General features: G+C 33.7%; 1 protein-coding gene and 2 long non-coding RNA genes across 3 annotated transcripts in view; 2 read left to right on the top strand and 1 right to left on the bottom strand.

The window, feature by feature from the left end:
- Positions 1–608: 608 nt before the first annotated feature.
- Positions 609–13,377, bottom strand: part of LOC114165309 (disease resistance protein RPV1-like) — a 29,398-nt gene continuing 16,629 nt past the window's right edge. The window contains exons 2-6 of the mRNA XM_085668311.1: positions 4,809–5,910; positions 4,639–4,705; positions 2,985–3,193; positions 2,098–2,874; positions 609–1,215 (exon numbers count right to left, since the gene is read on the bottom strand). Of these exons, the coding sequence (XP_085524437.1) occupies positions 739–1,215; positions 2,098–2,874; positions 2,985–3,193; positions 4,639–4,705; positions 4,809–5,910 (2,632 nt within the window). The 3' untranslated portion in view covers positions 609–738. The remainder of the gene's footprint in view (positions 1,216–2,097; positions 2,875–2,984; positions 3,194–4,638; positions 4,706–4,808; positions 5,911–13,377) is intronic.
- Positions 8,523–9,711, top strand: LOC146882305 (uncharacterized). Its single transcript, XR_014985455.1, has 3 exons — positions 8,523–8,892; positions 8,969–9,334; positions 9,410–9,711. It is a non-coding gene; the product is annotated as an uncharacterized LOC146882305 (long non-coding RNA).
- LOC146882304 (uncharacterized) lies at positions 11,071–12,041 on the top strand. Its single transcript, XR_014985456.1, has 3 exons — positions 11,071–11,155; positions 11,249–11,611; positions 11,710–12,041. It is a non-coding gene; the product is annotated as an uncharacterized LOC146882304 (long non-coding RNA).

Here is a 13,377-nt window from a genome sequence, read left to right as displayed (position 1 = left end):
AAGTTACTAAAACTTTCTAGTAACATTTTTATAATGTCACTTTTCTATAAAAAAATGTTACTATAATCTTTTAGTAACATTTTAAAAATGTTACACTTTTATTAAAAAAATGTTACTTAAAATATTTAGTAATATTTATGTAAATTTCTCTATTAATAAGTATAAATGTTACAAAAAATCAATAGTAACATGGGGAATACGTAACATGTGATAAAATGTTACTAAATTCTATTAATAACATTTTTCATGATTTAATAACAATTTTTTAGTGTTAGTGTACATTATATATCTAGTAGTGGATTAAACAATAATTTATTGCTTGATATTTCATTTTGTTTGTCTTAGTCATAGTTTGAAAAATAGCTTTTACATTCTGGATTATGGCATTAATGTCTTGATTTTATTTTTTATTTCATTTCACTTTACGTTTGAATCAAATACCCTTATGTGAGGAAGCCATATGTTAAAGCAAAATTGAGTCTCGAAACTCAGGAAGCGAAAACTGAAACTCTGTCACGCCCATTAAAAAAAAACAAGGTCTACCCAGTACTATCGATAAACCTTATCACCTTATCATTAAATTTGTCAGAAGTTAGAAACTTGGCCTGTAAAAATGTTGCGGGAAGATTTTAATTTCTACTCGCATGATTAGGATGTTGAGGTTTGTGAATAAAGGAAACTAAGATTTAATTCCATTCCACAAGGAATCCTGATTTGTTCCTGAAAAAGAGATATGGCTCACCAGAAGTCACATATTAGAATTCTCTTTAGGAATCTAAGGAGGGAATTTTCCTTTGGTTCCAAAGAAGCATTCATTTGCATGTCAGTTGATTCAGTATATAACAGATAGATAGCCATCTTGATGACAATCAATCCATGCCCAAAAGTTACGAAAATCTCCACTTGGTCACCAAATCCTAGCTGTGATGTTATGTCCTTCCAATCTTCTTCATTGAAAGAAATTACTGTGTCTCGTTTGTATATTTGAATGGTGCACTTTGTGTAATTAACTATCAAGACACTAAGAAGGCATTTATTTGCCACTTTTTCAGGGGGTGATGAATAAACAACACACAAAAACATTCCTTTCATTAGACAATTACGATCCTCAGGCACCTTGAAAAACACTGAATGTCCTTCACCTGTATGAGTCAACCAAAGTGGACGGTTGTCACCCGGAAGACAAACATCACAAGACTCATTGATAGCGAATCCCTGTACCACATACAAAAACCAAAGTCATGACCTAATCATGCTATTCAAATTGGCTTATAAGCTGATGTATGTTAATACCAAATTACAGAAAGGAAAACTTGATGTATTATTACATAGAGAACAAATTCATAAGTAGGGATTCTTGTGTAATTCGATTAAAATTTTGTTACTTATCGGGTACAATTGCATGTGGAGGAAAAAACACTTCATGTTGTAATTATATAATGCAGAAGGGAAAAAAAGCATGTACTAATCTGTTTTTCTTTTCACTCAGTCCATTTTATTGAGACATTATATAAGGAATAGTCAACTAATTATGCAAAAATGGACTTTATATATGAAACGTTTACAAAGTAATACAAAGTGGGCTTTTATAGGTAAGGCTAAAAGGCTTCATTGGGTAGTGTTACAAAATCAAAGACAGTAAAAGAAAGGATGAAAAACAGAAAAAAGAAATAAGAGAGCTTTAGTTTTTAGGTGCCGGAGTAAGAAGGGAGGAAAACTCATATCATTATTGAGTATTTTGGGTAATATATATATATATATATATATATATATATATATATATATATATATATATATATATATATATATTACAAAAGGATGTAAATCAGCACAAAATGAAGACCAGTAGTCAATTCTACCAAATCAAACTGACGATACAACCAGCAACCAGGTCTTCCGTTAGAAAAGAATTATCAGTAAATTTACAACCTAACAAAACAGAGCAAACAGAAAATATAGTGTCCAGAAAAAAAATTTATTACTAACTCTAGAAGCACACATTGGATCTCCTATAGATATTTTAACCAAGATAATTCCATGTCTCTTAATCAATTGTAAAGATGAATATTATATCAAAAGAAAATTGACAGAAAGAACCTCTGATATGCTCTTGTTTAGAGTATTGAAGACTTCATGGTAGCTTCCTATTCCAATGAAATAAGGCCTCAACGAATGGTTTGTTATCTGCGATTCATTTGACCTTGTATCTAATTTAAAAGAACTTACGTCATATATATCACCCAGAATTGTTCTTAATTCTTTAGATAGCTGAAACTCCGTGTCACAATGCAGCAAAACACTACGAAGTTTTGAAAGGCTTGTAAGCGTTGATGCTAGATCACCCAAATTGTTACTCTGCACATCTATGGAGGTTAGAGATGATGACATGCTCCAACATGGGTAAATACCGGATAGGGGATTTATTTTTGGTGACATCCAAGACCAAATGATAGATGGAAAAACATTACGTGACAATCCTTTATGTCCACACAGGGATATATATCCAATGCTCTTTGATCTTACTATCGAAAAGGGAATTTGTTTCACAGCAATATTTTCTGCAATTAAAGTTGTCAAGGATTCCATCTGCATTATGTCTTCATCCAACTTGGCCATCTTCAAACAACCAGAGAGGATTAGAGTTTTCACAGATTTCAGCTTATAGGTCCTCCTTGGTAGATTGCGAAGGCTTGTACAGTCCTTCAAATTTAGCAGCAGAAGTTTGCAGAGATCTCCAATGGACTGGTGCAGCTTGCACAAACGTGGACAATCTTTGAGAATTAGCTTTTCAAGATTAGGTAGCTTAGAAAAGTCTGGGGTGGTGGTCAAGTTTTTGGAATGACTAAGATTGAGGATTTTTAGCCACTCCAACAACTACAGAAAACAAACATTTTCATACGGAAGTCAGAGAAGAAAATGGAATATGAATTGTTGTGACTAGTGGCAATAAATAATTAGTATTGGCATGTAATATATATATATACCTGAGTTTCCTTCCAGACTAGTGTAAGATTACTGTGTTTTAAGTTTATCACAACTACACTTCCTTGATAAAAGTTTACAGGTATGTATTTCAGAGGAAATCCTTGCCAACAGATCCATCTCAACTGCTTAGAAAGATGCCGAAAAGACCCAGTGAGTTGTACAGAATCAAGTTTCAACAGTTTCAATCTTTTCATTTCCTTAAGAGTGTGTTTGGATAGAGTATTTTAATGAAGCAATTCATTTTTTTGAAGAATTTAGATTTCTTTGTAATGAAATGCTTTGTTTGGATAGAGAAATTAAAAAGCATTTCAAATCAAGCATTTTTTTTGAAGGATTTCAATTAGCTAAATTAGTAGAAATTCAAATACCTTCAAAATAAGTGGAATTGGAAATTCTTTTCACTCAACCTCACATTCTAGACGATTCGGACGTGCCTGATGACCCAGACAGGTCTGACGATCCAAACGGACCCGACGATCCAGACAGGCCCGATGACCCGGACATGCCTGACGACCTAGATGTGCCAGACAACCCGGACGAGCCCGATGACTCGGAAGTGCGGGACGATGCGGACAAGCCTGACGACCCGGATGAGCCCGACGACTCGGACGTGCCCGATGACTCGGAAGTGCGGGACGATGCGGACAAGCCCGACAACCCAGACGAGCCTGACGACCTGGACGGGCCCGACAACCTAGACGGACCTGACAACCTGGACGGGTGCGACGACCCAGACAGGCCCGACGACCCGGACAGGCCCGACAACTCGGACAAGCCTAACAACCTGGACAGGAACGATGACCTAGACAGGCCCGATGACACGGACGATCCCGACGATCCAGACGGGCCCGACGAGTCGTACGAGCCAGACTATCCGGACCGGCTTGATGGTTTTAAAGGGCCCGTACGAGTTGTCGGTGCCCGTTCTAGTCTCGGGCTCGTCTAGGTCGTCGGGCCTGTCCGGGTCGTTAGACGTGTCCAAGTCGTCGGGCCCATCCTAGTTGTTGGACCCGTTCGGGTCTTCGGACTCGTTTGGGTGTACGGGCCCGTCCAGGTCGTCGAACCCGTCTGAGTATTCGGACTCGTCCGGGTATTCGGCCCGTCCGGATTGTCGGGCTCGTCCAGGTCGTCAGGCCTGTCCAGGTCATCGGGCCCGTGCAGGTCTTCGGTCCGTCCAGGTCGTCGAGCCGGTCTTGATCGTTGGGCCCGTTCGGGTCATCGGACCCGTCTAAAGCATTAGGCCAATGACCTAGACAGGTTGGACCGGGCCATATTGACGAACTTGACAGCACAATCGTGCAGTATGGGCCGTCAGGCCTCTAGATCATCGGGTGGGTCATTGGGTCTAACCAATCCGGTTGCGTAGTTGGGTCTGCCCGACCCATCTGAGTTGTCGAGTATGTTTCCAAATTTATCATGAACTCAAAACATAATTAAGCGTAAAGTAAATATTGTTAAAATTAAATTTTATCTCACAATAAATTCAATTTTTTTTTTCCAAACAAGAAATTGAAATGTAAGGTATTTTAATTTCCTTATCCAAACAAGTTATTTAAAAAATGAATGGAATTTAATTACAAGCAATTCAAATACAAAGCATTTTAATTTCTAAGCATTGTTAAAATGCTCCATCCAAACACAAGGTAAGCGCATTTGTTTCAAAGCAATCTCCACCAATTCCATGCGATTTCAATGCCAATCCCTCAATGGCTTCTGTTCCCTGAGATGAAAAAGGTTTGTTAGCAGGGAAATGATAGTCAAAGTAAAACGTTCTTACGAAAGGAAAGGAAAGTTTAAAATCTGTATGTAGAGAAAGTTCTTACAGTATTATTTGTCAATACATCTAGTACATCCTCATGAAACCACAATCGGCTGCGCTTCCCAGGATTGTTTGGTGAACTGTGACGAATAATCTCTCTTCCCATGTCTCGTACCAAATCATGCATTCCAAGTTTATTATTCTCTTCAACTCTCACCAGACTACGCTCTATAAGAACTGTTATTCCAATATCAGCATGCAGTCCACAGCCATTCAGTATTTCCGTAACATAGCCTCTCTCTTTTCCAATAAAGAAACAGCAAATGTGAAGAAATATATCCCTTTCCATCTGATCCTCTAAACCATCAAAGCTTATTCTCAATATCTTCTGAACTTGATCATTGGGAATTATTCTTAGCTTTGATAATACACTTTTCCACTCCTGTTTGGTTCTCTTCTGCAAGTAAGAACCAAGAACTTCAAGAGCTAGAGGTAGTCCTCCACAATAAGAAACTACATTTCTTGAGAGTTCAATGAAGTCATCTGTCGGAGTTACTTCCCTAAAAGCATGCCAACTAAAAAGCTCAAGAGACTCATTTTCATTCATTTCCTCCACTTTATAAATGTAACCAACTTCAAGTAAATGAAGTAATCGTATGTCTCTAGATGTAACAATAAACACACTTCCTGAGCTTATCCATTTACGATTTCCACATAAGGCATTCACTTGCTCGAACTTAGTCACATCATCAAGTACAACGAGTGTGCTTTTTCCACGAAGTCTTTCCTCAATCAAAGTGGTCCCTGCTGCTGTACTATGTACCTTTACTTCTGTTTTTAGGACATCTAAAAGAAGTTGTTCTTGCAAATGAATATACTCTTTACTGTCCTGTTCACAAACTTGTCTAATGTTTTCGATGAAACTTCTATAGAGATATGTACGACGAATTTGATTGTAGATGGCTTTCGCTGTTGTTGTCTTACCTGATCCTCCCATTCCCCATATCCCTATCTTGCAACCTTTGCTTGATTGATTTTCAATAAATCTAATCACTTCTTTTACACGAGATTCTAAGCCAACTGGAAATTGGGTGATAGATAATGATGTGTTGTCTAGCTCTGTCAAAACTCCCTTCACAATTTTCTTAACTTGTTCAGCTTCATCCCTTCAACAATAAAAACAAAGACAGAATGAACAGTAAAACCATTTTCAGAAAATTGCATACCCAAAAATATGTATCACCAATCTTTCCGATATTTCTCTATCATTTATATCTGTCTCAAACAGATGGTGGGTGGCTTTGTTAATAGATTAATGCTATGGTTTAATTACTATTTGGATCTTTTTATTTATTTACTATGTTCAATTTGTTCCTCTATATTAAAAAGTTCAATTAGATGTTATAATGGTTAAAGTGCTTCAACAAATCCTTCTAGTTTATAAGTTACAATTAGATATTTTATTTTCTTAAAAGTTCAATTTCATACCATTTTTCTTTCATCCACTCCAAATTTTATGAAAATTAAGAATAAATTTTGTTTTAAATGAGACTCATACAATTGAACTATCCTTAAAATTTAGAAGACGTATAATTAAACTTTCTTTTGATAAAAAGGATTAAATTGAACTTTAATAATAAATTGAAGGACAAAGTAAGTAACTAAACCTTGTTATATTGCAGGAGTTAGTGTCGTATTGCATCTAATACTATATACAATTCTGAACTAACAAAAGGCAAGTTTTTACATTAAATAATATATCTGATCTTCTTCATAATTCAAATTTTTATCTACAAAAGGTATAATAGCTTACGTGTCAGTCTCTCAGCGTTTTCACATTTTTAAAAAAAATTCTAAAACTTCTGAAAAGCTGAAGTTTAAATTTTCTTTCTCTCTCTTCCGAGTCTTCTCAGCTTCTGCTGTCACCAATGCTTTCTCTCTCTTCCTCATTTTCTCTGCGACCGCCTTCTCTCTTCTTTCTCTATCTTTCTCATTCTCTCTGGCAGCGGCTTCTTTCTTCTTTCTCTATCTTCTCATTCTCTCGGACCGACCCAGCAAAAAAACCATTCTGGAGATGCTTCCTTTTTATTTTTCTTACATTTTATCTGTTCATCTTCTTATGTTGATCATGTTTGGTTTGTTTACAGGCTTCAACTGTCGCTTATAAAGACATGCATCTCAGATTTCCCGTTGATCTATCCATTTTTGTTGTTGATGTTTAATTTTTTGGGTTTGTCAAGCTAACTGGTATTTTTCTTGATGTTTTTTGCAAAGATCTGATGGTTTCTTTTGTTCATCTTATTTGTCAGGTATATAAATGGTTGAAATCAAGAGTACAACCACAGACATCTTTTTTAACCACCAAAAAACCGATTATGGAGATGTTTTTTCTATTTTTCTTACATTTCATCGTTTCATCTTCTCTGTTCATCATGTTTGTTTTCTTTTCAGGCTTCAACTCAAGGTTAAAAAGACATGCATCTGAGATTTCCCGTTCACCTGTCCATTTTTGTTGTGGATATCTGATTTTTTGGGTTTTTCAACCTAACTGTTATTTTTCTTGAATTTGTTTACAAAGATCTAATTTTTTTTTTGTTTATCTTATTTTTCAGGTATATAAATGGTTGAAATGAAGATTACAACCACAGACGTCTTTTTTTTCCACCAAAAATAAGATTATGGAGATGTTTTTTCTATTTTTCTTACATTTCATCGTTTCATCTTCTTCTGTTCATCATGTTTGTTTTGTTTTCAGGCTTCAACTCAAGGTTAAAAAGACATGCACCTGAGATTTCCCGTTCATCTGTCCATTTTTGTTGTGGATATCTTATTTTTTTGGTTTTTCAACCTAACTGGTATTTTTCTTCAATTTTTTTACAAAGATCTAATGTTTTTTTTTTGTTCATCTTATTTTTCAGTTATATAAATGGTTGAAATCAAGAGTACAACCACAGACATCTGAGATTTCCCGTTCATCTGTCCATTTTTGTTGTTCATGTCTTAACTTTTTGGTTTCTGAACCTAACTGGTATTTTTGTTTATGTTTCTTTCAAATATCTATTGGTTCTTTGCTTGATCTTATTTTTCAGTGTTTAAATCCTTCAAATGAAGAGTACAAGCACAATCTTCTGTTTAAAGCAGCAAAAACTCGACTCTGGCGAGGCTATTTATATCTTTCTTAAATTTCATCTGTTCATCTTCTTCTCTTCGTCATCTTCCTTGAATGGGTTTGTCTTCAACATGACGACTACAAACACGTTCAACATCAAGACTCGCTTCTCTTCAGATTTATTTGTTTTTGTCGAAACCTTTTATTTATTTGTTATGGTTCCCTATGTTTTTTGCAAAGATCTCATGGTTTGTTTTGTTCATCTTATTTTCCAGGTATATACAAGGTTGAAATGAAGAGTACAACCACATACATCTTTTTGAACCACCAAAAAATCGAGTATGGCGATTCTTTATCTATTTTTCTGAGCTTTCTGCAGATCATATTCTTCTGTTCTTCTTTTCTCGATATTGCTTCATGTTAAGTTTAATTTTTTTGAATTTTTTTTATTATTTCACATAAATTTTTTTTATTATTTCAACCCTATTCTCTTTTAAGTCGTTCTTTTTTTTCACTTTTATATTCTCAATTAATTGAATAAATTGTGATGCACGCTTCATTATGTTTCTTTATCTTCCACCTTCCACGACATTTCTTCTGCTTTAAGCATCCGTCATTTCATAAAATATTTCATTGTACTATTGATATATATTTCTTTTTATTTTTTCACGTTATTAACTTAAATAATCCAACCCTATTCTCTTTTAAGTCGTCCTTTTATTTCACTTTTAAATTCACAAATAATTGAATAAATTCTGATGCACGCTTCACGTGTAAGTACGGACCCTACCAAAAGGAATGACTTTTCCTTTTCTCTTTCTATATATTTGCAACAGTAATGACCTTTCGTTTTCTCTTTCTATATATTGGCGTCTACATACTGACAAAACTTATTTCTTTTGTTTGACCCATTATCTTCTCTTCCAATTATTCTTCATACCCACTATTTACTGAAACAATGGAATCCGTGCGCACACAACAAGCAATACTTTCTGGCAAAATGCTTGGTGGTTTCGTCACTATGTTTTTGAAACACCAGGTTTTTTCTTTATTCATTCACATTCCTTTTTATTTTTGGTTTGTATTTCTTTATTCTAACCTTCCTTATTTTGAAGGATTTTGGGTACGTCGACCGTCTCTTCATAATACGTAATTTGAAGGACCTTGGTTCACAGTGGACCATTGTTGATTACGAAAGGAATGTTCATACTGTTACGTACAACATGAATATTCACACTCCAATGATCACCCAAGGCTGGAATGATTTAATATCTTTTTATGCAGATGAGTCTGACAAATTGGTTGTCTTCAAATATTTTGGAAATTCGTCCTTCCAACTACACGTCTCTAAACGTGTTTGCGACTCAACATTGAAAGCCAACTTCTTCAACCATCTTTCTATTCGTCGTCCTCTACATACTTCATACTTAAAGCATTTTGAAGTTCAACTATCAACATATTACTGTCGATCCAGCGACTTGGTTAGTTTGTTTTTCTTTGATTATTTATTTACATGGATTCTGAATAAGTAAGATATTTTCTCCTTTTTGTTGCAGTATTTGAAAAAAGAATTTGCCACTTATTTAAAAAACAGTGGTCTTAGATCTATTGTTCTACACGGACCACGGGGACAAGTCGAATGTAAACTGATCATAAGACGTAATTGTGTTAAGATTGGAACTGGCTGGAAAAGTTTTTGTAATCTTCATCAACTTTCTGCAGATGATCATCGTCAGGTTTTTTTTGAAGTTGAAGGACACACAACAACCAACCATATCAAAGTGTTTTATCCGTTAGTCTGGTTTTAAGTTATAACATGTTGTATAGTCTTTTTGTTAATCTTCTTTTATATATATATATATATATATATATATATATATATATATATATATATATATATATATATATATATATATATATATATATATCTATATATAAGAATATTTTTAGGTCAATTATATTTTGTATGCACTTATAACATATATTAGTCTATGTGTTTGCTTTTATACATTTAGTCTGTATGATATTTTTTTTTTCTTATGTTTACGAGTTTTGTACATTTTTATGAAAGACATTAATGCTTTTATGATATTCTTATAAATTTAAACTATTACATTTAAATCATTACTTTAAACAAAATATATATTAATGTGTATTTCAATTATAATTTTAATCATACACGTCATTAAAAGACATTAAATTTGAATCATTATATATTTGCTGAGCAACATCTCAATATTTATATTTTTAATTAGTTAAAATCATTTTTTTTAATATTACAATAAATATTCCTTTTTATTAATTTCAAATCACGCAGTCTATCAGGTTTCCCCGCATTAATTACTCCACTGCTCGAGGTAATGATGATTGAACTCCTCGATCATCTGCAACACTCTTTCATTATTTCAAATCATCCAGCCGATTAAATTAATGACCATTTATTTTTCCAAGAGACGTTTAGAAATTTGAAACGTTTTTCTCATTATTTTTTTCACCTCTCACGAGAATGATGATTGCAGTGTCTGATGCCGTGTCATACTTATCTCATTCTCCAGACTCTTCCACTGTCTGGTATATATTTGTTTCATTAATTTTTTTTGCAGGATCAAAGTAATTAACTTATCTTCTCTGCTTGACATTAACACCATTACACTGCGATAACAAGCCTTCCTCTTCCACTTCATTACAAAAAGGTATGACTGTTAAACCCTTTTATCAACTCTACTTCTCTTCATCTCCTATATCTTCTCAACATATTTCTTTCTCGCCATATTCTATGCATGTTTTTACAAACAGCATTTTTTATATTCGGTTTTCATCTTCATCTTCGTTTCATTTTTCTAACCAGACGTGTCTATAAGCAGCCTTTTTTAGGTTTTTATATTATTTTCTGTTCATCAAACTCGCCATATTGTATGCATGTTTTTATAAGCAGCCTTTTTTATAATCCATTTTGATCTTCATCTTCCTTTCATTTTTCTAAAAAGACCTTTCTATAAGCAGTGGTATTTATAATATTTTTTCTTCATCTTTCTCTGATTTTTTTAAGCAGTGATTTTGATATTAGGTTCTGTTCATTATTTTTCTGTCATTTTTTAAAACAGACGTTCTTAGAAGCTGTTATTTTCATCATGTTCAACAATTTGTTCAACACTGTTAGAGTCCGTTTAATTTATATTTCCCAAAAAAAACTTATTTTTCCAATTTGACAGATGACAACTAAGCAATGCATCCTTGGTGAACAATCCATACTTGGCTCAAAATGGAAGGGTGGATTCTTTACTATTTTCATGGAAGACCAGGTTTTTGCGAACTTGCTTATTATAAGAAATTTACCATCACTGTTCTCCGACATCCTTTACTAATTCGGTTTTTATGTTGGTTTTCTTATGAAGGATTTTGCGTTCGTCAATCGTTTGTTTGTCATTCAATTAGGCATTGAACTGGGACCACGTTGGACTATTTGTGATAAAAAAGGCCATGCTCACCATGTTACCTTCAACATGAATTTCTATGGTCCGCGAATTACTGATGGCTGGGTTGATATAAGAAACTTTTATCAAATTAAACCACCGAAACTATGTTATTTAAGGCATATCGGGAATTCTGTTTTTGAAATACACTTTTACGATCATTGTTCAGAATCAACTGTCCATAAATTCCTAAGTCATGTTAGAACAAATGCTCCTCTCATAAGGACCAAGTTAATTCATTTTGAGTTCCGGCTTTCTAAGTACAACTGCAAATCAAGCTTTCTGGTGATTTTTTTTATGTTCTTTGTCCATCATTTATTTTCTTTAACCTTGACACCTAAAAAAGTAATTTTTTTCCATATTATTTTTAATTTTTTTTCCAGGGCTTAAATTCAGACTTACGCCAATATTTTGCCAACACTCAGTTCTCACACATTGTTCTTTACGGTCCAAAGGCACGAGTTGAATGCAAGTTGTTGATTAGACCTAGATCAGTCAAGATAGGAAGTGGATGGAAACGTTTTCGTGAAGTGCATGGACTCGAGGAAAAAGATTTAATTCTTTTTGAGGTTGACGGTCAACAAGCAAGCAATGATGTCAATGTTCTTCTTAATATAAATGATTATTATCATCCGCTATGATCAATCTATAAACAATATTTCTTAACAGATTTCTAATCTGTATGTTTTGTATGAAGTTTAGTTGTTTATTATTATATTAGATATATGTATATGTTTTAGTCGGTTTATTTTGAAGAACTCCTAAGTTATTTACTCATACCTGCTCCATATCTTCTTCCATATACGTAAATCTGTGGCATTTAATTACTGTCAGACACAAATCATATCATGTCTCTGCTTTTTAATTTTTTTTTATATATATTTAAATATATAACTTTCCAGAACATTTTTCATACACATCCCTTATAATACTTTTTAACTATTTCATTTCAATGTCTATTCATATGACATATTGCACTGCTTCATTATGTTTCTTTATCTTCCACCTTCTTTGACATTTCTTCTGCTGTAAGCATCCGTCATTTGATAAAATATTTAATTGTACTATTCATATATATTTCTTTTTATTTTTCCACTTTATTAACTTAACTAATCCAGACGAGTGCCTTCTCCTAGAAGATTCAAACAAAGTTCCTTCTCTTAGAAGATTGTTTCTCTTCTGCACCATACTTTTATTTGTCTTTTTGTACAGATCGAACACAGTTTCTTCATCCACAAGACGTTTCACATACATTAACGTATTCTTACAAGCCATTAACGTTTCCAGTCATGACAGGTATGTACTTCATTTGTTTTATGTACAAATATAGTAGTCTTGCTTTACAGACGAAATGATATGACATTTGCAGTTCTGAAATTTCGTCTAAGACATTATCGTTTGGTATCACTTTTCTCTACATTTCCTCTTTCGTGAATGCATAACAAACCAGCATGTATGCATGTATATGCAGTTTTTTGCTTAATTGTTTTTTGGTTACTCCATCACGGCAACCCTTTTTTTATTCACTTTCAGCTAATGTGCTTCATGCTTTATTTTCATCAGAATGCTTTTCTCTGAATTTTCCTTTACTATGAAACCTTTCAATAAATGAATATCAATACTTTATTCCTTCTAACATCAATAGATGTTATTTGCAGGGTTGACCAATATATATTCCCATGACTTCTGTCTAAACGTTTGTACACCATGTTTCAAGAGTCCTTATTTGAATATATTCTACTTTTTGCTTTCTTCTACCATTTCAAAAATTTCCATATCCACGTCTTGATTAATCGTTTAACTTCTTTTACTCTCCTTTCACTAATAAAAAATACAATCTGATAAGTAAGGTATTATTTCAACCTTTTTTTGGTATTTATTTACTTTAGTTGTATGCATAACAATTTTGTCTTATTAGTTCCTTATAAATATGTCTCCAATCTAATCCGGTCTTTTTTACTTTTCACTTTTCAATATTGTTCTTCTGAGTTCAACATGTCTCTCTGTGAAGTTCCAAACCAAAGCCAGAGCATAAGCCAAGTAAGCCCCCA

The sequence above is a fragment of the Vigna unguiculata genome, chromosome 10, assembly GCF_037176805.1.
Source record: "Vigna unguiculata cultivar grain cowpea cultivar isolate G323 ecotype 2 chromosome 10, ASM3717680v1, whole genome shotgun sequence".
Classification (NCBI taxonomy): domain Eukaryota; kingdom Viridiplantae; phylum Streptophyta; class Magnoliopsida; order Fabales; family Fabaceae; genus Vigna; species Vigna unguiculata.
Note: the sequence above shows the minus strand (reverse complement) of the source record. Positions and strands in the feature narration are given on the sequence as shown.